The sequence below is a fragment of the Calidris pugnax genome, unplaced genomic scaffold, assembly GCF_001431845.1.
Source record: "Calidris pugnax isolate Ruff unplaced genomic scaffold, ASM143184v1 scaffold58, whole genome shotgun sequence".
In the NCBI taxonomy this organism is placed as follows: Eukaryota; Metazoa; Chordata; class Aves; order Charadriiformes; family Scolopacidae; genus Calidris; species Calidris pugnax.
In genome coordinates this window covers 394,861-422,829 of record NW_015090868.1, presented here as the reverse complement: position 1 = coordinate 422,829, position 27,969 = coordinate 394,861, and the positions used below count along the sequence as shown (strand labels likewise).

Sequence of the window (27,969 nt, the reverse complement as noted above, 5' to 3'; positions counted from 1 at the left end):
GGATATATGGCCAAAATATCTAAGCATACAGATATTCATGCACAGCACACTTATATAAAAGCTGTAACACTTTATGTATCATGATTACTCCTTTCTAAAAAGGACTGGGCTTTTGCCACAGTGCACTTACATAAAAGTGTGCTGTGGCAAAAGCCATGTCTTTTCAGAAGCAGCCACCACCCACTGCACAAGAGTTAGTAGGCAACTGCCTTACTGGGTGTGAACAAGGCTTTCTCTAGCCTGGTATCTGGTCTCAGAACGGCCATTCACAGCCTGTGTCATCTTCTTACTGAAAACTGTCACTTCCCCAGTCACTGAAAGAGGCCGTGCATGTGCTGCCATTTCCAGGGCACAGTGACCTCACTTTTATCAGCAGTGGTTTTTTTTCCAATCAAGTGTCTTGGGTCACACATATTTTCCTAACTTCAGTCAGTGTCACAAATTCTGGCCCAGGACGAGTGACAAACAGGAGGAGAAGCAACATCGTTTTGCTTCCAGCCGTGTGCTAAGTGAGTATGAGTCAACCTCAAAGAGACTTTACGCAAGGAAGGCCAGAAATGGAGCTGCTGTCTCTGGCAATGCATGCTAGGAATCCTCTAACTGTCTATGTGCTCATTAAGCTCCGAGTAAAAGATGCAAAGCTTAGTTTAGAGCAAAGATGGTAAAATAAAATCAACGTGTAGCAAAGAGGTACTTGTATGGACGTTAGCAGAGGGTTGCACGTACAACTCACACAGATTTCCATCGCTAAACTGTGTTGAAATTCGCAACTCTGCCTCTTCAAACCTTTCATCACTTGTGCTAGCCAGATTAAAGCTAGCGCAGGTTTGCCTGCTTACAGCAGACACACCTTTTGTTGCTGAGCAGGTACACCCAAAAAGCAAATATATCTATCCAAACATGCAAATTTATTGCGTGTTGTATGAAGACACAGATTCAAATGGACACTACCACAGGGGTAGGTCGTTGCTGTCAGCCTTCTTTAAACAGAACACAAAATCAGCAGTATGAAAGGATACATATATTAAAACAGAAGTTTTGGAGAAAATAAAGCTTCCTGAAAAAGCAAAAAGAAAGATAATGATGAATAAGGGAAGAGCCTTTTCCATCAAAACAAAAAACCCCAACCCCCTAAATATTCTGGTTTAGCTAAGCATGAAGAATTTCCAGATTTTTTGATTGTGAAATTGAAGACTGAGTATTTCCAGTGGAATGGGGCGGAGCATGCATGGGGCAGATTCTTCTGCCCAATTTCGTTCAACAAGCCCGAGAGTAAGGCCATGGGCTTTCTGAGAAGGAAAAAAAGATCAGAAAGAGAAAGGAGGAAGAAGTGTCAGTTATGAAGAAGGAAAGAAAGCAGGAATAATTGAGGAACAGGAGAAACAGCAGCACAGTATGACAGGGCATATTTAAAAGATAATGGAGTGATGAGAATCAAGTAAAAAGATATATATGCAAAGTCCTAAAACCCAGCGCTGCCTGTGCAAGGGCATCCGGATAACTTAAAGCGGTTTGAGAACCTGTAGTGGGCAAGCAAGAAAAGAGTGAGACTTACCACTGGCTACTAAACTCTTTGCTGGAGACAAAGGGCGCGAAGAACCTGCTCTTACATCTTCCCCAAATGCTGATGCTCACTGTGGAGCAACAGGTAAGGGGAATCTGAGTAAGTACAGTAGAGCTGGGAGAGAATATGGTGTAGATTCGCCAAGGGTGGACAGTACTAGGATGGTTTGGAAGACAGAAACAGCAGGGGGATGTGGCCACTGTTCAGGCAGGAAAGGAGTATTTCTGCATCCAGAAATGCTCAGCTTAGCCCAAAAGTAAGAATGTGTACAGCTTCGGTTCCCCCATGCTCTGGAGTCCATCTATCACCATTAACATATCCTTTCCCCAGATCACTGCCAAAGGTGCTAGCTTTTTGTTTGTAGTTAGTATCTTCAGGAGTTTGAGATTCAGGTGAAGCAAACCAGCAGACTTTACAGGCTTGTTACTGCTCTTTACTTAGCAGCACACATTTAAGCAATTCCCATCTCTGAATTAGTGAATTAGTAAACAGAGCAAGATGACCTGAAGGACTAACCTTAACTAAATTTTGTGTTACTGTAATATCTGAAGGAATGCAGGGTGTTATTTGAAATGCTTACACTCATTACTAGTTTCTAAATTAGCAGATCTTGTCGAAAGCAATGGACTGAGCACTGCTGCAGAAAGCTGAAGTGGAAGACTCTGCTCACTGAAAAGCTTATTAAAAAAAACAACAGAGAAGTACTAGGACAGATACAACAAAGTGTAGAAAAGAAAAGAACATGGTAAAACTATGCTTCCTCTAAACTGACAAAACCAATTAGCTGTCTTCAGTTCTAGTATCTTTTTAGAGATAAAGAACAAGAATTCTTTTTAAAACTGAAGTAACGCAAAGAACATAGATAAAATGACCCTGTGCCAGTAAAAGAAGAAAATTATATGGAAGGTGATTCTCTGATTATCATCTTACATTGATAAATGAGGAGCCAGAAACTGCTGCTTCTGAAAGACACCACTTAGCAGCAGCATCTTCCCTGTACGCAGGATGGAGACATTTATGTCCTCTGAGTTCATCCAGGTGTTGCAAATTCATTAGCAATAACTTGCTTCTGAATGCAGCTGTAGCTGCCAAACCTTCTCCCAACAAACTTTCAGAAAATTAACAAGAGCTAAGACTTGCACCAAAGAGGGAATCCCAGCAAGTCTTGCTTTAGGGAAGAGCATGTAGGGTGGGTAGTGAGGCGAACTTATTTTGAATATGAGATAAAACTTTCCTCCTGTGCAACTGACAATATGAGAGCCATCTCACACTCAGGATAACCCCATCAATATGCTACAGGAATACAGGCATATTTAACAAATGGAAAAAAAACCCAACATATTCTTTAACAAAAACCCTCACAATCTGCTTCAGAAATTAAGTCTACCAAAAATAATGTTTCATTCACAGCAGATTACTTTTATAATAGCCCCAAGCTGTTCTGTAACTCCTCTTCCCTACCCATTGTCACAGACACAGAACTGCTATACAAAAGGACACCTGCTCTGCTGATCTCTGTGCAATATCAAAAATTTCTTCCTACTGGGCGTGACTTGTACTAATTTAAAAGTTTCTAGAAATAAAAGTGAAACGAGATTTGGTCTTATTAATTTTGGGGCAATTTGGAATGTTTAGTCTTATGTCTTCATACCAAGATGGAATCTATAGCTCATTACGGTACATACTTACCAACCATAGTCAGTCTCAGAAGGGCTAGGATGTACTTATTGTTAGCCAACAGCCAAAAAGGGCCAATTATCAAGAGTATTGGAGAAAAGAAGGCAACAGCAAAAACTTCCAGACCCGTGAGTGCCAGTGTCTGAAGGGGGAAGTAATAGATCATCGGTGGCAGTTCATGGTAAAGAGACCAAGAAATATAGCCTAAGAAAAAAAAAGAAAAGAAAAACAACTCATCATATATTTTCAACAGCACGATTTCCTGGAAATTACTTAAAAAGTCTTTTATACTTCCAAATGTAGACTATCAGATGTATTTGAAAATAGTTCAAGTAGCAATAGCCACTTTTGGTGAGGGAATATTTGCTATTTCAAGATAAATAAACACATTTTCCCAGGAAACATAAGGATGAGAAGAAAACAGCTCTTCCCCTGCTCAGACCAGTAGCTCCTACTTTGATCTTGGGTGAGGGAGCGCTCAACCTAGGAAAGGGTTAGTGTTCTGAGGGAACAACGCTGGAGAAATAAGTCATCCACCTACAGTCTCAGGTCTCCTCAAAGGCAGGTGAGTGGCAAAATGATTTATCCCAGTACGTGGGTGGGCCACTCTCCCCTGCAAACACCTTGTCGAGGCACACTAGCGCTGTGCCAGGATTTCCTATGGATTTTTACAGAGGATGCACCAGGCACCTGAGTCCACAGATGTCAGACAAGGGGCCTGGTGACCCCCCCTCAGGGCTGGGACCTGCTGAGGCAGCTCAGCCACGGCAGGCAACAAATCCAACAAGACAAAAGGCACTAGAAGGAAAAAAGGGGAAAAGAAACAAACAAACAAACAAAAAGACCCCAAAGAAGAACACTCAGCAGCGACCACTATTTACTCGCTGCCAGTGGAGGAGCCTATTTGAAGCACCTGTGAAAGGCAACATCTCCTCACAGAATCCAAGTTCCACAACGGCACGGGCTGCCGGGAGAGCCCCCAGCGCTGCCCCGCCGCAGGGCTCCCAAGGGGGGGCAGAGGGAGGCCGCTCGCCGCCGTTAACCGTCGCCCGCTCCCGTTAACCGCCGCCCGACCCGACCCCGCCGCGGCCCCTCACAGCCCCCCAGCCCCGTCGTTCGGCACGGCCGCCGCCACCTACCCAAGAGGCTCTCGGAGAGAACGGCTTTCCACAGGGGAAACATCGCCCCGTCACGCTGCCCGGCTGGGCTCGGCGGGGGCTTCGCCCCTCTCGCCCCGCAACCGAGCGGTGGGTGGGTGAGTGGCGGGCGGGGCGCGGTGCCGCCGCCCGTCCCGCCTCACGGAGCCCGCCCGGCACGCGGCCGTCGGCGAGCGGGAGCCACAGCGCCGCCTGGCGGAGCGTGGGGGTCTCCGAGCGCAGCGACCCGGCCGTGAGGGAGCGGCGGGGAGGGGGGGAAGCCGCCTCCCCGGGAGAAGGGCGATGAAACCGGGGGCCGAGCAGCGGCGAGCAGGAGTAAGGGGGAAAACTGCCAGATAGGAGTGGTGGCCTGATTAAATAGGGCTCGGGGACAGTAATGGTTCCGCTCTTTAGCCCACCGGTCTCGGCCCTCGCGCCATCGCTGACAGAAATGGCGGCTCCCTTGGGCCTCCCACTCCTGAGGGCTGAGTTTCCTTTGTATCCCAGCGGCCTGGCTGGTGAGGGAGAGGAGTGACCCCCCCGTCCGAGCCTGCAGAGCGGCTGCCGAGCAGGCAGAAGCCCCACAGACCCAGTGGCCGTGCCGTCACCGGGGTGCTCGTGGTGACAAAGCCCTCATGGAGATGGCACCGCAGCTAGAGGGGATGGTGCGGGTATGAGGTGACTGTGAAGAGGTGTTCGTTAAAGAAGGCGTTTCTTCAGCGAGGTCAGCCTGGGTGCCCGGAGTTTATTCTTCACAGCTGACGAGGAACGGTGAGTGCATCTTGTCCCTTCACTGCTGTGTTACCAAAGGAGCTTTTGTCCACTGGATGGTCACACCAGCATGTAACAAAACAGAATCTACTTCAGGGCTGTCATCAGACAGGCTGATGGGGAAAAGAGGAGCTGGGTCACTTGCTAGTTGTGTAAATACATGGTCGATTAACTGTTACTAGCTTACTAGCTGTCTTTTGGGGGGGGGTACACGACTGGAGGAGGGAGATTGAGGGCCGGAAGCGGGTTCAGATTGTGCTCTTCGTAATGAAATGTGCTAAGGACTTCTGATAAGCAATCCTGTCTGCAGAAAGCACCAAAAGAAGCATTTAGTTTGCTAAGATTCCTGGGTTGAGGCTTAAACCACTCCGTCTGTTAATTTAAGAAGAAACCCTGAGCTGTGTGAACCCAGCCATGATCACAGCTGCCAAGTTCTGCCAAAAGGATTACATAAGCAAAATCTGAATTTTAGAATTTCATTTTCGGCATGAAAAGTAAATTTTGAACTATGAACTAAGAACTAAAAAGCCCTTTTGCATCTTCTTCTTTGCATCATCTTCTTAAGTTTAATTTGTCTTCATACAGTACCCTATGAAACTGCCAGCTATATTTTCTCATTTGTGTTAAAACTGCTGTCCCGTTCTAAACAAACCTCCTGATGTGCATTTTCTTTCCCTTGCGCTTGTGAAACTCCAAATCCATAGGAGTAAACTATAAACCCCTGACACATGTTAAATATGACATATTACTAGCAATAAATTCATGTCAAAAAATTTGGGGGGGCATAGTACTAAGGAAAAATTTGTTTCAGTAGTCTCACAATCAAGAAGTTAATTTACCCTGCCGTATCATGGTGTTTGGCTAGCTACAGAAACCCTGTTGAATTTTGGTTGGTATTTGAAAACATACATATGTTTCAAATGTCCGCAAAAAAACTGAAACATTTTGATGAAAAAGTCGACCTCGCCAGGGAAGGAAGAATGAGACTTGTAGGTCTAATGACCTTCTTTCTTTTTTCACTTCTCCCAAGTTCCATGTAGCTAAAGGCATCTTGTATTTTCTTCATTTAAGAAAAGTCACCCCAGAATAGTCGCCAAGTTCACTTATCGCTGGTTTAGGATTATGCAAGTCATGACACCATTTCATCGTGCTGTGGCATGACGCAAATGGAACTTGTAAGATGAGATCCTTGGCCAGAGCAAACCCAGAACACGGCTGCTTTTGTAGATGCGTAGCAAGAGTGTGACACTCACAGGATGTATTCAGCCAATAAATATTTGAAAGAATTTTGCAATACTTTTTCTAATTACAGTATCTTGCTTCATGGTTACATGGAGTTCCGGTAAAACTAGACACAACTGGAATCACGAACCTGATGTGCTTGTGTGGCTTCCATTAAACTCATAATGCAATGAAAATAATGCAATTCCTGACAAATTTAGCCACTGTATTCTGAGTACTCTCTCTGAGACTCTTAGTAACTACTCAGTTTGGCTTAAAATTTAGCAAAGTTGCATTCCAGTTCTCTCCATAGAGTTGACAAACAGATAAGCATCTGAGCATGAGAAGGGAGCTTTGAGATATATTGTTTTGAAATTAAAACAGACATGTCTTAAAAACCAAAGTCAATGCTTACAAGGTGCTTCATTACACATATATGTGTAGGAATGCCTTTCACTATAATTTTTTTATTCTTGGAGTGCTGCATGTGTAGCTGATAAAAAATAAAGCCATAGCATTTGATCTATACAGGAATACAGTGGTGGCAAACCAGCAAAACCAAGATAGCATACTACAGTAGGAGTTTCCACTCACAGAAAAAGGAACATCTTCAATTTAGGATAGTATTTATTATACCCTTTATGTAAGGCAGACAAAACAAATTATCTGAATTTAACAGAAAATAAATTACAGCCCCATAATTGTATTGGTATCAAGAGGGGTAAACCTCTCTAAAGCTAGTGATTGTAAAAAGCAATGCTTTATTTAGGTTAAAACTATAATACAAGCGTGTTTTGAAGCTCAAAATAAACACATGGAATTTAAAAGAACTGTCAGACCCCTGGGAGAAGTTATCCTTGCATATTGCCCAGTAGAGATGTAGAGATGACTAAAGAGAGGAGAAAGGGCCAGAGAAATAGAGGAAAAAAGCATAAAAGTGCAAACACAAATTAGCATTAAGAAAGCAACTCTGGAAAAAAGCTGGGGTTGGAGTTTACAGTTGGGCACCAGCGACAGTCGCAGTGGAAACACAAAGACTCGCAGTTTGCACAACAGTGTAAAGCTTCTTAATCATTACCTTTACATCTGTTATGCAAAACTCTATATGCATATTCATAGTCAACGTTAATTTGGTTGTCGTTTTCTCAAGGTTACTGTATGTTGACTACAAAATACTGTTAATTTCTTACACCAGAGCGGAAGTGTAGCCTCATCTCTTGTAAATTAGCCCTAAAACACAGGACTAATAAATATTGAGACTTGCTAACGACCTTTTTCAGTAAAATGTTCTGTGGGACATGATACACAAACATTGCCCCAGAATAATTCCAGTAATGTAACTCTGTATAATGGGTCTTGATTAATTTCGATATGTATTAGAAATGGCAGGTACCATTAAGTCTGATTACAGGATCTAAGCACCTATAACCCTGTTGAAATCAGCTACTGTTGCAGGTCTTTACTGGAGGAAAGGAATTACACATATAGCTGTGCATCCTAAGAGAAGAGAAGACTCTGTGGCTGTTTTACAGCCTTCTTCATGCTGAGAAATTAAAATCCTAAAGCTTGAATATCTGATAATTGTCAGCCATTCGTTTCTACTACAAGATAGGCCAGAACAAGTGTAGAATAGAAATAAGTGCCTCCAAGAATCAGCCAGGACATAAAATACTATTACATGATTTCTGGTACATAGTGAGGACAGTTTAATATTTTACTCAGAAGTATGTTGACTGTTTCCTGCTGTGACTTTTGATGTCTTTTCATTCACCCTCACCTCCCACTCCCATTAGCATGAGAACAATGCCCTACAGTGTAATTCCTATGCGGTTTTCCATGCTCTAAATGTTTTCATGACTGATACATTTTTGTAACCGCACTGTGCGTCTGTTACTCCAGGTCTTTGTTTCAGGGAACAAACAAACCGTGTTCCTCCTCCTGCTGTGGGTTTCTGTTAGACACACACACTGGAAAGGCTTTGCCTTTGGTGGATGTGGTGAACCTCAGGATCCTGGCAACCCTGCAGTGTTTTCTAGAAGGTTCTTCAGACAAGCAGCCAGAGCCTGTAAACCTACCCTGAGTTTGGGAAATCTCAGCTCCTCGATCTCTTTCAACTCTAACAGTTGAAAACTCCTCAGCTGAGGATTCAGTTCCATATTGTGGGGTTTTTTTATTTATTTTTGGTATCTCTTGTTTTTTCCTTTGATCTGTGGGGTTGGTTTTGTTCTGGGAGGGGTAAGGATCTCTTTTGATTTGTGTTTATTATTCCGAAGCACTAAAATTTATTGATTTCTTTCTATCAGCTTCTCTCTATTTTCATAGCTCTGAAGTACTTTCGGGTAAATCTTAAGAACAAAGAGTGTTTGAGGAACATACTCAATTGTGATAACCAACTTTAAAGTTAAACTGAAAAAGAAGCATAACCTGATTTTTAATAGGCACTTTTGCACAGGAAGGTGCAAGAATCCAAGCAACCACCCACCCTGCGTATGCCCCACGAGGAAATGGTGGTTCCAGTGCTTTTTCACTTTATGACCAGTTCAGACTGAACCAGCTGAGAAATAACTGGTTGTTGGGGACTTGCTTCACGTGGGATTTTCTTGTATATTGTAGTTTTCAGAATAGCGTGTGGCCAGTATCTGGTAAGTCTTTCTTTACGTGTAATTTCAAGAAGAAATTTTAGATGACAGGAGATGTAGGTACACTTTCCAGAGCTGTTTTAGGACATCGCTCTCACCAAACCTGTATGTGCAGAGCACGTTTTGCAGCAGTAAAGCCCAGCGGTCTGGTTTGGCTGGTAAGAGTGAGAGAATACTCCAGGGAAAGGGGCTTCAAGCAGCCAAGACTTCTGGAAGCCTTTTTGGGCTTAAGAAAATGAATTATGATTTACGTAATATCGATTATGAAATTGAGATGCCGAGGTCATGCAAAAGAAGGAAGGATAATGGTGATCTTGCAAGCTGTTTGTTTCATGATAAGCAAGGAAGTGTTGTCTCACCAGTTAGGATGCTCTACGAAAAACTATGTCTCGCTGTAAAAAAATTAAAAAAATATTTTTAAAAAAGCACCAAAACCAACTAACCAAAAAAAGCCCCAAAGACTTTGAAAGTTTATCTTCTATGAATGATAAAACGCAAAATAAAACTCGGGTTTACGTGCTTTGTTTCATGAAGCTTATCATTAGAGAAAGGCATTGCGTTTGTCATTTCAGAGAAAGCGGAGTTATTTTTCCAGCATTCCTGGAGGAACAACCCTCTTTCCCGGAACTCACATTTCCGGGATAACTTTTTATATAATTTTTGACTGATGAAAGTGGGTTTTTTTATTTACTTGTGGTTGATACCGATATTAAAACGGAGTCCCGGCTGTCCCTGTCCCTGCCGCCGGTGACCGGGAGGTGGCGGCGGAGCCCAGCGGGGGCCTCAGCCCCGAGGGCTGCTCGGTGCCCGCCCGGCCCCCGCTCATCACCGGCTGCCGGGACCGACCGGGCCGCCCCCTTCCCCTTCCGCCGCTGGCCCGGCGCCCCGGAGGGGCTGAGCTCCGGGGGGCCGGATTTCTCCGGCGTCACGGCGGGAGGAAAGCCGGGGGTGGCGTGGCTCTCGGCGGCCGGCCCGGGGCGGGGGGCAGGCGGCGGTTCATCAGGAGAGTCTCCCCCCAGCGCCCGGCACCTCGCCCTCTCCCCTTCCCCTTCGCCCGGGGCCGTGGCTGGGTGTAGCAGGCCCGGTGGCCGGGTCAGCGGAGCCGGCTGGAGTTGGCTGGAGTGGACGCCTGCCCAGGGCCTGATTGCAATCACTCTTCCTTCCCAGGAAACTCCCGGCGTTTCGCACGTCCCCAGCCACATCCTTTGCCCTTGGAGCAAGCACCTAGCGCAAAGGGCTGAGGGAGCTGGGGTTGTTCAGCCTGGAGAAGAGGAGACTCCGGGGAGACCTAATAGCAGCCTTCCAGTACCTGAAGGGAGCCTACAGGAAGGCTGGGGAGAACCTGTTTAGAAAGGCCTGCAGTGACAGGACAAGGGGCAATGGCTTCAAGCTGGAGGGGAACAGATTTAGATTGGAGATTAGGAGAGGGTTCTTCACTGTGAGGGCGGTGGAGCACTGGAACAGGTTGCCCAGGGAGGTGGTTGAGGCCCCTTCCCTGGAGATATTCAAGGTGAGGCTCGATGAGGCCCTGGGCAACCTGGTCTAGTTGGGGGTGTCCCTGCTGACTGCGGGGAGGTCGAACTAGATGACCTTTGGAAGTCCCTTCCGGCCTGGGCAATTCTATGATTCTATGATTCTATGAAAGTAATAGCTTGTTCTCGCTGGGCGTGCTGAGCTCCGGGTGAGTGACCCTCAGCAGAAAGCTGAGCAGGTGCTGCAGGGCCACAGCCAGGCAAGAGCGAGGCACTCATCCTCTTCGTGGTGTCCACCCAGTTGTTGGTAGGGAGCTTTTCATCCAAGACGTAGTGCAGCTGCTCTGTTGACTCTTCTTCAAAATAAGAGCCAGGATTTAAAATAAAGTGCCAGCTCAGAAGCCACATGTCAAACATCATAGTGACTCTTCCCCTTTTCCTCAACAGACACTTAGTCCTTACACGGCCTCTCTGAGTTCTAACGAATTGTCTCAGTGATCATTGTACTTCAGTGACACTGGCCTTGGGCACTGGTAGATCTTGGTCAACTGTATATACTGGTTAACACATGAAATTTTGGCTCTCGCCTTTTCCCTCAAGTAATCTTAGAAATTATGTGGTCACCATCCCTGCTTGGAAGGAGGCTTCTTAGTGAAAACAGAGTACATAGAGTTGGCAATTCTCATATCCGAAAAAACGTAGCTATCTTCTTCCATACTGCTGCTTTATCAAACCAGTTAGAAGAATCAAAACCATGAGATCTTTAAGGAGTCTAATATTAGCTGTTTCTTCTGTAAATGAGTAAATGACGCAGAACAGTTCTTGTAGAGTAGGAACAAGGTTTTTTTTTAAATTTGGTCCTTGCAAACTACATCAATTTAATCAAGCGTTATATAAGTATTTCAGTTAAACAGAAGAATAACATTGTTGGGGAATTCTTCCCAAGGCAGCTAAGAGAAGATACAATTAATTGTTACACTAACAATTACATAGTTAGGTTGAGAAAACAGCAATAAGCATTAGAGTAAAAATATGCTTGAATGTTATGTTTCTTCAGTAGGTCAATGCAAATAAAGGGTTTTTTTGGGATGACAGTTGTTTTTCCAAAACATGATGCCCCAAACACTGGAACACTTTTACATTCCTCAGATAGGAGGCAGCATGTGTGCTACGTAATCATATTAATAATTAAATTAAACAATATTTTGATGACCTTGACTCTGTCCCTTTGCTTCGTTGTCACCGGTATAGCTTTCAGCTTTCATCCCAAGTGGGAGAGGTCCCAGGAAGCTGCTTGAAGGACTACGTATTTTTGGGATTCTTTGTTATGTTGAAGTGGAAGTGCAGCTGAATAACTGGAGAAATGTAAGCTGAAAACAATACAGGAGCTTAATGGCAAGCTGCAAATTTATATAACCTAACTTATACTCCTTTAAATTTTTTTTTCATGTTATTTATTTTCTCCAGTGACTCAACTTTCTTATCCTCATGAAAAAGATGAGCGGTTAAAATCTGTTGCAGCAGTTAGAAACCATATCAGTCCATAGTGATGCTTTTTATGCAGTCATCTGCACAGGTAGGCAGATAAGAATAAGCAAGCAAATAAGAATAAATTTTGTGTCTTTGATTGACGTAAACCTCTTTAAAGTTTTATGCATTTTTCTCATCTTTTATCTCCATTTTTGCATTCGGTGACGAGAGGCTGATGGAAAATTAAATTGCTTTTAGTTAGTCAGGGTGAGGCAGACAATAAGGAGCTGTGGGCTCTCCCAGCATTATGTGCACTTTCAGACTTAAACTTTTTCAGAGACACAGTGGTCGTTGTCATTTTTGAGAGTGACTGAGAATAAAGTGCAGATTTTTGTGAATGCAATGCTTAATTGAGTCTTTTTACTAAGGGGAGAGGAGGTCATGTTGCTTCTGTTCCATCACTTAAAAAAGCATTGCTGTCTGAATATCCAACATGCGTGAAGCAGACATTGTTTCAACTTTATGGCTGTGTAACTGACCCCAAAATAAGTGCAGGAAGTGGTTTATGAATGCCAAATACCATTCAGGTTATTAAATTGTTGCATATGTTTCTTTGTTTAACTCTGTCCTTTTCAGTTGCTTTAGCCTTGCTCAGTGCCACCGTTCTCAGGAGGCACCATTAGAAAAGCAGCAGTGCTCTGGATGTTGATAAATAAAGTGCCAGCCATGCAGCGAAGTGCTAGGTAAAAATCACAGTTTAAATGTTTGAATTAGTCCAGAAATAGATTTCAATTCTCAGGCATGGAAGACTACAACTCTAAAACTCTTTGGAATCTATTTATTCATCTTAGTTTTGTTTTTGGGGTTGTTTTTTAAGCGTGTTTGTAACTGGACTGTGTGTGTTGGAAATGCAGGTGTGGTTTGTGATAGGCTTGCATTGTGAGTCCTGGGGAATCAAGACTTCAGATCCTGACAATAAGGACAGAAGAGTACAGTGAATCCGGACAGCACACTGAAGAAGTTAATTTTTTGCCTGCAATACAATACAAATTAAAATGGTTTTGGATGACTTGCTCATATTTGCTCTCATTTCTTTCTGATTCAGAGTGCTGTGCTAGGTCATGGTCCAGCATCTAATTGTACTTCACAACTTCCCTGTTTGAATTAGGCTGCACACAACTCTACTGCTACTAAGTGATACACTGCCCTGTAAGCTGTATATAATCGGCTGGACGCTATTTGCTGTAAAAAAATATACTCCTTTCAACCCAGTCATTAATGGGTTTGAGTGAACAGTGGACTTGCATTATCAATATACTTTGGCTGTTTACCTTTGTACCTAGGAGAAAGAGAGGGAACCAAGCATGAAGCACACGGTATCTGCTGACCAGGAGCAGCAGCAGAGTACACAGAGAGAGACAATGTCTTCTGAAACAACCCAACAGGAAAGTCAGACATCTCCACCAAAGCAAACTGGATGGGTAAGCTGGGTTTCCTACTTTTTATTTTGATGCTATTGCTAGTGAATGACAGGGATTTTGCATTGGTCACTCTCATTGAAAAGAGAAACAGATGTCTGTTAGCTTAAGTACATAAATGAAGAGGAGAAAGGGCTTTGTGTTTTTCTTCCTGATTCCCTACACTCAGATGGCTAGGAGCTTTTGAGTCTTGAGATAATGGGCATTGATTAATGCTGTGCTAGTTAAACTAGTTACGAACTGTCAGAGCTGTAGTGTCTGAGTGCTAGTCCAGTATAACCTGTGCCCATTGAGTTGTGCGTGTGTGTATTCAGAAGGATAGAAGGGAACAGTACTGCACAAGAACCTGCCCTCCAGGAAGATTAGCGTTCCCCTCTGCTGGAAAAATCGGCTACCTACAGGGCTTCCAGTTTTACCACTTTATGCTATAAATACGTAACCACAAAGAGTTTAAATGAGCTATGACCTTGTTTCTAACCAGTCACTGCCAGAGAGCAGCAAAAGTGGGCTGATCTGCAAGGGAAGATGACCCAGGAGCCATGAGTTACAGCCAGTCAGGCAGGGGTTGTGACGTCAGGGACAAGGAGCACAGTACCAGAGTATCCCAAAAAACAGGAGCAGAGCAAGATCCAGTAATGTTAACTGAGGTCAGCCAACAGTTGGTCCAGTGATTGCCAGGCAAGTCCGTAGGAATACGACAAATTTAGTGGTAAGCCAGGACATCAAGTTAGCAAGGCAACATAGGGATCATCATTGTAAAAGGCCAGCCACAGGCATACCTACAACAGGTGAGGGCCAGAGCTTAAATGCAGCTCCTGAGAAAAGCTTCTTGCAGCTCTTTCTCCCAGCTTCAGTCTAATTTGGTATTACAAAATTGTGCCCTGTTAGAGCTGACTTTGAGCCCAAGCAACCAAACCCCTGGCAGGGTATGTATGGGGACAGAAAGGTTGCAAAGCCTGTTGGTGCACTTAAGGCCCTGACACTCGTTTCCTTATCTTTCACTCAGCCTGTTTGGGTTTTATTGTGTTTGCTGTGACCTTGCTGTGAAACCAGTTTGGTGTGGTTCTCTAGAGCCTGGAGTGGAGTTAGTTCTCTACCATTTCCCAAGCAGCACCACCATTAACTTTGCTGGGAGCAGTGCTTGAAGAAGGATGAAGATGTTATTTAGCTAAAAGGTGAAATATGTGGCTGCAGCCAATAAATGCATTTCATTATTATGATTACAAAATCATGGATCAGTCAGGCATAAAATGAGGTAGAATCCTGTAATAGACTAATGTGCTCTTTTTCCCAAGGTGCTGCTTGGTCTACAAAGTCTGGGTGCTTTCAAGAATGTTTGTATAGGTTGTGGTTTTACAAGAAAATGTTAAAATTTCAACTTGACAACTCGTTCTTTTCCCCAGTTGCTATTGCTGAGCGTGACATCATATGGTATGGGATATCCTTTGGGTCAGTTGGGGTCAGCAGTCCCAGCCGTGTCCCCTCCCAACTTCTCATCCACCCCCAGCCTACTCGCTGGCAGGGCAGCCTGAGAAACAGAAAAGGCCTTGATGCTGTGCAAGCACTGCTCAGCAGTGAAACAGCCCTGGTTATCAACACTGGTTTGGTGACAAATCCAAAACACAGCACCATACCAGCTACTATCAAGAAAATAAACTCTTTCCCAGCCAAAACCAGTACACCCGTATATTTTAGGTGTCCAATTATGATACCACAAATGCTAACGCTGATAACCAAGTAATCTCTTAAAGAAAGAAAAAAAAATCTATTTATATCCACATGTCAATGCCCTGGATAGTAGAATGCAGGAGAGAATACTATCATTCTTTTCTCACAATCAAAATGGAAAAAAAAAAAAGGAGCTACCATCAGCCTAAAAGGAGCTAATTATTAAGAAGGTGAAGCTGGTATGGCTGAGTTCAGTTAATGCCGTGAATATGTTTAAACTGCTCAGATACAAAGTTCGGCTAATTAGGGGAATCTGACAGCGTTCATGTTGACCCTTTTCTGAATACTTGCAAAATTTACTGTTACTGAACTTAAATTGACTTCTGTATGGGGCAGAATTTAATTTTTAGAAACTAGCAGTCTGTATTTCCTGTAATTTTTTCCCCAGAAAGCTGATGTAGTTCTTAAGAATGAAATGTCTAACAGAAATAACGCAATATATTTCTGGGGTAAGCAGCAGCTGAGCTATTTTAGTAAAGTATAGACCAACCGGATGAGTGGTTTTAACTTTAAAACCTATGTAGTTCTTTCCGTTTCTGTACTATGGTGTCAAGTATTTCATCAGACTGCTAGCAACAGAACAGGGAGTTTTGCTTGTTTGATTGGTTTTTACATTGTATTTTATTTGTTTTTAAATAATTTGTCTTCTTTAATTGATTTTCTTTTTTCTTCCCATGAGATCAAATTCAATAAGCTAACCCAGGTTTATCCTTTCAGACAATGTTCTATTGTCCCAAGTCACAAACTCACAATGCTGAAGAAATTGCAAGGATCCGTAAAAAATGCAGAAAGGAAAGTTTCTGGTACAGAGGTGAGTGATCCAAACTTGTTCTTATCACACTGAGAATGACTTCGTGATGTATTTATGCAAAACTGGTTGCAAAATACCATACCCTTGGTTATAATACATTGGGTTTTGTTGGAATATTATTGTGAGTTAACCCTGTCACCTTATATTAAGGTGAGCAATATGTTACTATAAGGTTAACTGAATTATTTGTGTAATCATTGTAGGTAAAGCTGGTTGAATTAAGCTCTTGTTTAATATGAACGTACTTTAACAGTCATAGAGTTGGTTCCATTCTTGAAGCCCATTATTAAAACAACCCGAGGAATGTTTTACTTTATTGCATACTTATTCTTGCTTTTGAATGAAAGTCAGGCATGGCTATGTTTCTTGGGTTTGTGAATTCTTTAGAATTTCTTGGGAAATCTTTTAGAACTTCTAAAAGATTAGTTAGTGTTTTAGTGCCTTTTAAGTAGGTCAGTTTGTATCTATATTATACATCAAGACTGAAAAGGGTTCCAGCTTTTAATCAGAGCTGCTGTCATGACTAGCATTGCAGTACTTAGAGGAGATATTCAGATTATGGAAGGTATTGTTTAATAAATATATATACAATGCATTAGCTCCAGATGTTACAGCATGCCTGATGTCTGGCACTGTATGAACACATCCTTGCTTTGAAGAAACAGTAATCTGAATGAGCAGATGTAATAGGTGATTAAAGCAGTACGCAAAGTTAATGTTTAGAAGATAAGTAATGTGTGTAACATTCTAAATATATGAAATATTTAACGTATAAAACATTTAACATATAAATAGTAATTTGGGGTGATACCAAATATACTCCTTTTTGTTTTTACAGCTCTTCCTTTGTCTCTTGGGAGCATGCTTCTCACCCAGGGGCTGGTCTCAAAAGGTAAATATAAAAAATGCATTATGGTCCTAAGTTATGAAGTTCAGACTCTGGAATTAATACTGAAATGCAAGTTTCCCTGAAGCCTGCTGGTTTTCAAGGTCAATATTCCTCTCACTCATCACCATCATTGTTAGTGATTTGATCATTATGTATGCATTGCCACAGTCATTCTTTTGAAAGAACATGAACTGAAAAGAGAATTTATGAATTCAAAGTCTGGTGGCTAGATTCTGTCACCGTGGTCACATGTATTTGAGTAGAGTCTTCTTCACTGGGACTGGATGTGGGGCAGAGTATCGTACAACCTGAGCAGGGGCATCAGGATCGGGTACTGTAGCTCTAACTGCTGGTTTCTTTGAGAAACGCTGGCAGTGTTGTTACACTGACCACATATCAATATGAATGCAGCTTTGGTGCAAAGGGACAAGGAATACTGCCAGAGTGAGGAGACGGAGAGCTTTTTATAGAGATGTCTTGCAATCTGCAGGCAAACACAGAAGAGAATTGTGTTCTGCTTATGTGGTTGGTGAGCCTGGTTCTACACATTGGAGTGTGCAGTATGTAGTTTTCCTTCTGGGAGTCTTGACTAATAATAAGGTTGAGGTTAGCATTTTGGGTAAATAGTGAAGAGCGTCCACCCTGAAGACTGTGAAGATGGGTGTATCCCACAAGAGCAAATAAGAGAGTCCTTCAGCCTGCCTCAGCAGCCATTTACAGCAAGGGCAGGTAGGAGAAAAATCACAGGGCCTGAAGCAAGAAACAGAAAAGAATTCAGGGGCTATAAGGGACGGGTGGTGGGAGACAGCAAATGGAGGAGGTGGAAATGGCTGAGCCTTTTCTCAACAGTGTGTGGTTGCAAGCCCCTTGTTTTGTTCCAGCCACTATTACTGTGTTTCTTCCTCATCAAATTCTTTTTTTTTTTTTTTTTTTAGTAAGATGGTCAGGAGGACTAGGGTAGAAAACCTGAAAGCTGTGTTATATCACAAGAGGCTGATGTAAGTTCCCTGTTGCATTCTTGACCTGTGAGATTGCAGGCAGATGGGGAGGCAAGAAGCAAAGGAAAATGTGTGAGAGGGAAGGCAAAGGTTTACAGATTTGAAAAGGGTGAGGAGTGATAGGAAGGGCACTGGGCTGGTCTCAGTGGCTAATATGCCACCCTCTGCCAACGGGTACTCTTCTCAGTTTCTCTCCGTTGTACTTTGACACTTCTTATCAGCTATGAAATAACAAGTGACCATATTAAATAATCATTTCTGTGTGTCAGCAATTGGAAGAGGGGGGCTGTTTAGAAACAAAAAGCAATTTTGTTCCTCCCTCCCCTGAAAGACCCAATTTAAAATTGCACAGATGCCAGTGGGCGAAGGCCCTTGCACTTAGCATAGACTGAATGCTCCTCTGTCTAAACACTCCTCCCTGATGACCGCAGGCAGTACAGTGGCTCTAGAAGAAGGTGGAGCTTCTGAGCCTCTTTAATACTGTTTGAATGCATGGAACAGTGCAGACAGTGTTAGCTTCCCTTCCCTTTGCCATGGCATTCTTGCTGTGTGCAGCCCTCCTCCACAGTATGGCACCCCTCTGCCAGACACACGCTTGCAGAGCTATAATCATAGAATCATAGAATGGTTTGGGTTGGCTGGGAGCTTAAAGATCATTGAGTTCCAACCCCCTGCCCTGGGCAGGGACACCTCCCACTAGACCTGGTTGCTAAAGGCCACATCCAGCCTGGCCTTGAACACCTCCAGGGATGGGGCCTCCACAGCTTCTCTGGACAACCTGTTCCAGTGTCTCACTGCCCTCACAGTAAAAAATTTGTTCCTAATATCTAATCTAAATCTCCCCTCTTTCAATTTAAAACCATTACCCCTCTTCCTATCACTACACCCCCTGATAAAAGAGTCCCTCCCCATCTCTCCTGTAGGCCCCTTTAGGTATTGGAAGGGGCTACAAGGTGCCCCCAGAGCCTTCTCTTCTCTGAACAACCCCAATTCTCTTAGCCTTTCTTCATAGGAGAAGTGCTGCAGCTCTCTGATCATCTTTGTGGTCCTTCTCTTGACCTGCTCCAATAGGTCCATGTCCTTCCTGTGCTGAGGACTCCAGAGCTGGACGCAGGTCCACCTCCTGGTGTTAACTGGAGGGAGGTGGATTTTGGTCAGAAGAGCTAATCTTTCAGTTTTCATGTTCTGCACACTGTATCCTCCTCATAAAGGCCAAAAAATATGATCTCTTCTCTCCAGAGGAGGAGGATAGGTATCTGTGGTACACTTTAACATGAGTTCAACTGATAGCCACAGAAAACCACTGAAGAACTGTTCAGGCGTGTTTCTTGCAGCACAAGAAGCTGAACCCTGAGTAGGAGTTTTCTATTTGCTATTATATTCACAAGGTTGGTTTGTGCTGGAACATAGGCCACCATCTCCTCCTCCTGCAGTGTTGCAGGTGTCATCAGTGGTAGCCACACTGCTTTCATGTTGATTTACTCTCTGAACCTCTGCCTGAACTGAATCCTGCAAAGTCTGTATTTTTTTCTCTCTATGAGTCACGAGTGGTGTCCCACAGGGCTCAGTACTGGGGCCACTTCTCTTTAACATCTTTATCAATGATCTGGACGAGGGGATCGAGTGCACCCTCAGTAAGTTCGCAGACGACACCAAGCTGGGTGGCAGTGTTGATCTGCTGGAGGGTAGAGAGGCTCTGCAGAGAGATCTGGACAGGCTGGATCGATGGGCCGAGACCAACGGGATGAGGTTTAACAAGGCCAAGTGCCGGGTCCTGCACTTCGGTCACAACAACCCCCTGCAGCGCTACAGGCTGGGGGCAGAGTGGCTGGAGAGCTGCCTGGCAGAAAAGGACCTGGGGGTGTTGGTCGACTGTCGGCTGAACATGAGCCAGCAGTGTGCCCAGGTGGCCAAGAAGGCCAACAGCATCCTGGCCTGTATCAAGAACAGTGTGGCGAGTAGAGCCCGAGAGGTGATCGTCCCCCTGTACTCGGCACTGGTGAGGCCCCACCTCGAGTACTGTGTCCAATTTTGGGCCCCCTACCACAAGAGGGACATTGAGGTGCTGGAGCGGGTCCAGAGAAGGGCAACGAAGCTGGTGAGGGGTCTGGAGCACAAGTCTTACGAGGAGAGGCTGAGGGAACTGGGGTTGTTCAGTCTGGGGAAGAGGAGACTGAGGGGAGCCCTTATCGCTCTGTACAAGTACCTGAAAGGAGGCTGTAGAGAGACGGGGGGCGGTCTCTTCTCCCAAGTTACAGATGATAGGACAAGGGGTAACGGCTTCAAGTTGCGCCAGGGGAAGTTCAGGTTGGATATTAGGAAACATTTCTTTACTGAAAGGGTTATCCAGCATTGGAATGGGCTGCCCAGGGAGGTGGGGGAGTCACCATCCCTGGAGGGATTTAAGAAACGTGTAGACATGGTTCTTCAGGGCATGCTCTAGTGCCCAAGATTACTGGTTTGTGGTGGGGTGCTGTGTGGGTGGGGGATGGTTTTTTGGTTGGAGGTTGTTGTGTGTTTAGGTGGTGGGAGCTGGTGTTGTTTTTTGTTTTTTTTTTTTTGTTTTGTTTTGTTTTGTTTTGTTTTTTTTTTGTGGTTGGACTCGATGATCTCTGAGGTCCCTTCCAACCCCTACAATTCTGTGATTCTGTGATTCTGTGACTGCACCAAAATGGATGCACTAAGAACTAGTGGAATGGAAAGTGCCCTGATGTTCCTAAATCTGAGTTAGTGGACTTACAAATTTTTTGTACAGTCTTCACCTTCAGAAATGCAAAAGCTTGTAGGAAAGAAAACCTGTCTTTAGTTTTGAGTGATGATGAGTTCCTCAAATGAGTAAGTATTCTGACTGTTTCCTTTTATTGTAGGCATTTTCTCAGCAAACCCAAGATTCGGTGCATTACCTAAGATGGCAAGTAAGTTGTACCCAATTCTAAAAGGAAGAGAAAGGTAATTTGCAGACCTTAGATGCATGTCTCAGAATCTCCTTTCAAACTCTTCCTTTTTGGGAATTTACGAGATACTGCTGCAGTGCTTTAGGAAATCAGAATTCTGCTGTGTTTAAAAATAAATGTTATTTCAAACATTTTTTTTAATGTAAACATTTTCAGTAGCAGCTTCTATTTACTTAATATGTTCTCTCAAACTGGTAAAAAGTCCAGTCTCACCTATAAATAATGTCAACCTCATTGATCAGCCATGCTTAGCAGATCACACCACTTATGGTATCAAGGGGCCATCACAGTATATATAAAATATATATACTCCTTTTCAGATTTTCCTTTTCATATGTTCATTTGATTTCTTAACTGTCTCATTTATGACCATGTTGATACAGACAACAAATAAAAGCACAGAAACAGTACAGTACAGTAAGTTTGCTCTTAAATGGCAAGAAATAAAGTTGATTCCCTCTTCAGCAGAAGTTCAACAGAAAATTGAGGATGATGAAGTAATGTTTTTATTCTGAGTCTGTAATGAGTGAAAGCCCCAGTGTGAGAGTATGGAAGGCTGATGTTCTAGCTTCTTAGAAGTCCTGAGAAGATAAGTGTTAAAATTGCCATCATCAGAAATACCATGGTGTGCGTAAAAGGGCAGGATAAATTAGTGCTGAGATTGTGATTTAATTTCGTTTTGGGCTTTCTCTATAATCTGCTCCTCAGATTAATTGCAGATGAATATGATAACCTTTTCCTGTCTGCATTGGTTTGGACCAGTTGCCATGTCTCGTGATAGGTAGCCCGTTTTCAATAGTTACTGAAATCATCTCTGTAGTCCCTGTATAACTTCAGATGTGTTTGCAACCTGTTTTGAGAAGACACACTACATACAAATCATTGTATGATTCAAATGGAGCTAATTGGATACCCTTGATTTAAGCTCTTGCATTAACAATCTTTTGTTATCTGTCTTTAGTTGCTGGTGTCTTAGGTTTTGCCATTGGAAAGGTGTCGTACATTGGAGAATGCCAAAAAAAGTTCCAGGAAATTGGTGTTGTACCATCTTGTCCACGAGAAAAAAGGTTTGTGCTCATTTAAATCATTAATGCTAGATCAAAACAGTCTTTACAATAGTAAAAATAATATACGGCAAAACTATGAATTTAAATTTTGGGATCAGGTCATGAGGTACTACTCTTGCATCCTTAGGCTATGTATGTCAGTACTGGAAACTACTACATATTCTTCAGCAATGAAAATTAAACTCAGAGTAATAGCTGTCATTAGGAAATCCATTGTTTAAATGAAATTATCATACTTTTAAGTGTGATGGAACAACAGTTACTAGTTCTCTTTTCATCTAGTATTGTGCCTCTAAGTGTCTCACGATCTTCTGTTATATCACTCAGTCCTTTGAATTCTCCTTTGTACAATACATCTGGCCAAATACACAGCAGATTTTTTTACACTATCATATTTTAACAATAATTTCAATCTCACTGCACATTCCAACCTCCTCTTCTGCAGTTTTTCCCAACATCATGCTGTCATGCCAAACCATGAAGATCACAAATTGCAATGGCATTTTTTCCACCTCGCAGCTCTAACGATATGATAGATGTCAATGGTTGCCTCCTGTCACCTCCATGTTTTAGTCATTGTTTTCTAAACTTCATATAAAGTGCTCTTTCCTGTCAAATCACATTCTGTCTTCTTTTCCAGCTCCTCCTTCAACTGCCAGTACTAGTTTTCTTTCCCAGTATGGCTTCTCATATGCACCTTTCACACACAAAGTGCACTTCCAAAAATCCTGCCCACAAGATCATTCTCCTCTGTCTTTCCACGTCTTTCCCCCAGACCAATGTGAGCTTTTATGCCTATGAAAATATCTGACTCATATTGGGAAGCTTCCTCATTGTTCATGCATCTTTCCACATCCGTTTTTCCCCCCAAAAAAGCTGTTACTTTCCTCACACGGTGTTACACAAAATGGCTGTTTGCCACTCTTTTCTATTATATGCTTTGCTCCTAACTCTGTTTGCTCATTATTGATAGGTACAATGGCAAGGATTGTCTTTTCCTGCTTAGAAAATCCTGTTATATTGTGGTGTTTGCTGTAAATGGTAGTTAAGAATAATAATTGGGTTTTATTGGTTGAGACATATAGATGTCACCTTTTGCAGTTTATGTCCTGTAAAGCAGTTACAACAACTGGAGAACTCAGACAAGAGATTACTTCTTCAGGAGCATTTGCTGGTGTGCTAAATGGTTGTATTAGAAGACAACCAGCAAAATTCTTGAATACTTTGTCTGCTTTCTATATTGTAGGCGTTGTCGTCATACTTGCAAAGAATGTAGAGCAAAATCAGGATCAAATGAGAAAGAAGGTTCAACTCCTTCAGCATCTTAGACCCAGGTAGGCAGCCCTGAAATTTAAAATCAATTCTCATTTTACTTTCCACGTTGAGTGATATTCTTGTTTGAAACCTTTGAACAGTAGAGTGACAATCATGGATTAAAATCAGAGTATTGTTCAAGGAAATATTCTCTATCTGTGGTTTGTAATTTGTTTTCTTCTTTTTTGCCTTCCATACCTTTCATGCTAATTTTAAATCCCCCATTTCTGAGGAATTTCTGCTTTTGCTGTAGCAGAGTATTGTTAATTCACCTAATCAGAATTCATTTGCATTGACTACTTATTTGAAAACAAATATAACTCCGTTCAATTTCCAACTTTTTGAACTTAAGAATCAAATAATTATGGATAACTTTGGTATTTAAAAATACATTGAAATATTGAGAATCTAAAGGCAGACACGGTTGGGGGTGTTTGTTCGTTTGTTTAATTGGTGGTTTGGGTTTTTATCCAGTAGTATGGTTTGGCCAGAGCCGTAGCAAGGCTAGTAGAAGATTGGTGCCAGAGCAGCAACACGCTGGGGCAGGGGAGACAGCCCATGGGATGTTTTCACCCCAGAAAGGGGAAAGTTCCCTTTGCAGAAAAGGAGAGTTTACAGGGTGGAAGTCAAGGGAGTATTTAAAAGCACTTTAACTCTTTGTCTATGAAAAAGCAGGCCAGCAGCTGGGCTTTTAAAAAGCATTTTCACACATTCTGCTTGTGGTAAGCTGTGGCCTACATTTCTCACAGGCAGGGGAATGTGTGAAAGTGTTTGCAAATAGCTTGGCTGCCCTCGAGAGGGGAGAGCAGAGGGTCTGTTTGAAATCCTGCCATGCGAGTTTGTTATGGCTCTAGCTGTAGCCCGGAACAAAAGCCTGATGCAGAAATAGTTGGATTGAGTCCCTTTGGCATACATTATGTAGGAATTTAGACAAGGATATTGATTTCGGTCCCTTTCTTGCTCTGAAGTGCAGACGATCTATAAGAAGGAATATCCTAGCAGAACCTGTTTCCTTACCCAGAAGAGATGTTTTGATGGATTTTTACTATGCAACTATACATTATGGCGGTAAGGATTGTCCTGAAAGAAGCCATTAGAATAAATACCTGGTTTTAAACAACTTTGCCACTGCTTGAGCATTTCGTATCAAGAGCTGCAAGTTGCTGAGCCACTAGCAAAAAATGCTTTTTGGCTTAGGCTCATTTAATAGGGTTGCTACCAAAATGGGCAGCGCTTCTCCTGTGCCAGCTGTGGAGATCATGAAGCACTGTGGCCCTTCAGATCAGCTCGCTCCTCCAGCTGGGTATCAGATCCAGAAGGAAAGGGGAGGAAAAAGAAAAACCATCAGACCTTTCTGAGGGTTATTAGTGCTAGCACAAAGGAAGGAGCGAGCCAGACTTAGATAACTGTGGATGAATGACACCCTGAATCCATTAGCAGTTGAGAGCTTAATTAAGCCCTTGCATTACTGTGCTGATTAAGTGCTTTTGAAGATTTTCTCTTAAATGAATGTTTGCTTATGTAGGCCAGTATCCTGACCTGTTTCAAATAAGGACCCCAAAGCATATTTAATTGAGGATGGTCACTTACTAGCAATTACCTGTGTAGTGGAATCAAATGTTGATGGTGGGATTTACTTCCACTGTTTGTCAAAGCTGGACCTTTCTGAACCTTAAATCCAAACGTATTTCTTTTTCAGCTTTTTTCCTTTTTCAGCCTTCCTCTGTGAGCTGACGATATTTTTTCTGGTGCATAAGTACCAATTAGCTTTTAAATAAATTCCAAATTGTCTCAAATACAAAGGAGTCTTGCAGCTGTGTGAAGGGAAGAGTGCAGAATGCCACAGGCCTCTCTGTTTGTTTTCCTCCTCCAATGGATCCTGGAATTTCTGCTGTGGAACCTGTTCCCTGTTCTAGCTCTACGTTCACCAAAAACCTTGGTCACTGCACTTTTTACCAGCCACTTAGGTCTTCTTGTTCATTTTTAAAAGGGCTACAAAGCTTAGTCAGACACATAGTCTGAAAACAAATACAAGTGTATTTCTTTCAAATTTTACTTGCTGGAAGGAAAAAACCATTGTATTAGGCTTTTGTGTGATATTTTGAATTTGCCAGAAATCAGTTTTGATGGACAGGTTTTAGAAACTTAGGAAAATAAATACTGTAAATATTTTTAAACAGAGAAAGTAATAACATCATAACCTCTTTTATATTTCAATAAAAATTCTTAATTGAGCATACTATGCTCTAAAAACGTAGAGAGACTCTACTGAGCACATCTCACCACTATCCGTGCTCAGCCTATATCGCAAGCTCTGGCATTGCCTAGGAGGACCACCCAGGTGAAATTATACTCATGTTGGCGAGTCCAAAGATCATGTCTTTATCCTCAGGGACTTTGCAGAGTTCTCACAGAAATCACCAAGATGCTGCACATTTCACATCCAAATTTATTTATCGTTATTTAGCCACTCAGCTAAATAACGGGTCCTCTTATTCCATTTACAGGTGTGGTGAAGATGATAAAAACAGATCAGCTGCTTCTTTCAAGGCTTTATTCTATTGAGAAGAAATGATGTCTTTGATTTGGTGTAAATCAGCTTATTTGAAGTAGTTGCATAATGTTAGGCAGTTCTGTTCATAGTAAATACCAGTTTCTTGTAATACACTTTTTGATTTTCTCCTCATATCTTTCTTCTCAGCACGTTTTTGGTTTATTTTCCTCTCTTCAGTGCAATTTAGCTCCTAGTGCTGAAAAATTAAATTTGTCTATTGTTGTTAGGTGCTGGCCATACTTTGTGTAGCGAGCAAAGTGGCGTACACTGGGATGTTTGGCTTCTGTGTCTGAAGGAAAGAGTGCGAGGATGTTTAAATGATGTTGTGGTTAAGCAGCTATTCAGTCTCTGAGCTGTCTCTTTGTTTATGGAGTGGTTTGAGAGTACTAAGCTAGAAGTTCCTTAGGGGATTGTCCCACTGCAGTTACGGTGCTGAACCAACTTCTCATAGGCCAGTTTTACATAAAAGTCCATTTTGCTGAGGATATCAAAAGCACATGCCACATGCATAATGAACAAGATGATACAATATTTTGGAACAGTTTGTGGTCTGTTGAGAAGAAGCTAGATGGCACGTGCTCTCTACAGCCAGCCTGAGACACAAACTTCCATGAAATATCTCAGAAAATCAAAAGCAAACGCTTCCCTTAAACACAGTGAATGTGTTCCCATGGAAATCAAATATACAGCGACTGAAAAGTTTTAGCTTCACTGTCAGCTGATGAAGCCTGTCTTCTGTGGGTTGCTTTATTTTTTTTGTTTGCTTTTATACAGTGCCTGAGGTTAGTACCTCTCTTTTGAACCCGCATCTTTACCTGGGCACAAAGAGATTCTGCAAGCAGGATATATAGAATGTAAAATTTACATTTAACCAGCTATTAGGCTGAATACTCACCACCCTGATAAGGCACTTTTAGAGTCTCTTCTAGCCAGGAGAAAGGTTAGACTAAGTAGCCTCCCTGCCTTTTACTCCTTTAAGATTTTATACCTTTCCAAATTGGTGAGGAGGTTGTTCTTGTGGTCAGTGGTACCTCCTGGGGTTACGACTTAGCTACTTAATTTCACTTTACCTGTAATTTTGTTCAGGCTTCCTGTTAATTTGCTGTAATAAATGTACTGTTATGTGAAAATTATTGTCTCCTTTTTTTTTTCTAAATTTATTCCCATACTTTGCAAGAGGCAATGCTCTGATTAGCTAATTGTGTGGATCGATGTTCATGTCGATACTGTTATGGACAAAAAAGGCTGTTTGTGAATCTAAGCTGTAATAGCACTAAATTGGTGCATATCAAAGGAAAAATGAGCACAGCTTATGGGCAGACTGTTCCTCAGAAGGCCTTTAAAAGCATTTTAAAGGATTTATGGCCAAATCATTTAAGCCTGTCAGGTGTCAGGCTCCATATAATACTCCTTGATTTGAGAAGTAATAGGGGGTATGTTTTGGCAAGGTTGCTATTTAATTTTGTTAAAATACAATTTCTCCTGCTTTGCATGACCAACAATCTAGTCAAGGGTGCAGCTGGGCGACAGGCCTTTCCAATGAGGTAATAATGATGTTGCAATATTTCATAAGTGTAACTTAAAAATTTTAAAATCATGTGACATTTAAGTTAACTGACGCTCCTTAAAGCACCAGCTACACAAGGATAGGGAAGACTCACAACACATTCTGCACCGTGGTATTTAGTTTGATAAAATTGGAGCCAACTGGCTTTGATTGGGCTGTGACTTAGAGGTGTGTTGGATTTTCCTGGTGGCTGGATGTGTGTTCAAGGGGTGGGATTTTTTAACATTGACTGGTTTACAGGACCTAGTTAAACTTTTAAGCTTCTTAAGATTTGGTAAAGAAACCTGAAAAAGTGCTTTGTAGTTCACATGAGAAGTTCTATAAGAAAGTGGGCGTTAGGGCGGTAGTAGTTCCTCTGCATGATGCAGAAATAAACATTTAAATGCTTACTGATTATTTTACGTTATTACTTTCTGCAAAAGGGAGACAGGAGGAGCTGGACAAAACCTCACGTGCTCTCATGGCCAGACACTCGTAATTTTTCTACTTGGGAAGAGAAGCTCCTGATGATTAACAAAGAGTGCTCTAAGAACTGTAAGTTAGTACAGCTGTTTTGTAGTAATTATGCACAATTTAATAAGCTAACCTATGTTGACTGTTAGTATCATGCATTCCATACAAGTAGGTTAAAGAAATTGTTTTTAATTAAAGCAGAAGTT

The 27,969-nt window shown here is 42.4% G+C and overlaps 2 protein-coding genes across 7 annotated transcripts in view; one reads left to right on the top strand and one right to left on the bottom strand.

Annotated features, from left to right (window-relative positions):
• Positions 1-4,493, bottom strand: part of CWH43 (cell wall biogenesis 43 C-terminal homolog) — a 28,491-nt gene extending 23,998 nt beyond the window's left edge. For all 4 annotated transcript variants that reach the window (XR_001412443.1, XM_014945528.1, XM_014945526.1 and 1 more), the window contains exons 1-2: positions 4,381-4,493; positions 3,254-3,445 (exon numbers count right to left, since the gene is read on the bottom strand). Coding sequence is in view for 3 of the 4 variants with exons in the window: in XM_014945528.1 (XP_014801014.1) it covers positions 3,254-3,445; positions 4,381-4,423 (235 nt within the window). In the remaining variant the exon portion in view is untranslated. The remainder of the gene's footprint in view (positions 1-3,253; positions 3,446-4,380) is intronic.
• Positions 4,494-5,054: 561 nt separating this feature from the next.
• On the top strand, positions 5,055-26,825 carry OCIAD2 (OCIA domain containing 2). 3 transcript variants are annotated; one of them, XM_014945532.1, is made up of 8 exons: positions 5,055-5,148; positions 13,294-13,431; positions 15,874-15,967; positions 16,806-16,859; positions 20,722-20,769; positions 21,770-21,875; positions 23,122-23,209; positions 25,697-26,825. In XM_014945532.1, exons 2-7 carry the CDS (start codon positions 13,315-13,317, stop codon positions 23,201-23,203), a joined length of 501 nt encoding a protein of 166 aa, XP_014801018.1. In that variant the 5' UTR covers positions 5,055-5,148; positions 13,294-13,314; the 3' UTR covers positions 23,204-23,209; positions 25,697-26,825. The 3 variants fall into 3 exon arrangements, with proteins under 3 accessions (XP_014801018.1, XP_014801021.1, XP_014801020.1); XM_014945535.1 differs by lacking the exon at positions 25,697-26,825 and adding an exon at positions 24,889-25,049; XM_014945534.1 differs by lacking the exon at positions 5,055-5,148 and adding an exon at positions 12,619-12,693.
• The last annotated feature ends 1,144 nt before the right edge of the window (positions 26,826-27,969 follow it).

What these genes read in the sequence shown, in the direction of transcription:
- OCIAD2 (XM_014945532.1), top strand. Translation starts at nt 13,315, where the DNA reads ATGAAGCACACGGTATCTGCTGACCAGGAGCAGCAGCAGAGTACACAG. An exon ending in GGAAAGTTTCTGGTACAGAG is followed by an intron (nt 15,968 to 16,805) that starts GTGAGTGATCCA and finishes TTGTTTTTACAG; the next exon opens with CTCTTCCTTTGTCTCTTGGG. An exon ending in TGCATTACCTAAGATGGCAA is followed by an intron (nt 20,770 to 21,769) that starts GTAAGTTGTACC and finishes ATCTGTCTTTAG; the next exon opens with TTGCTGGTGTCTTAGGTTTT.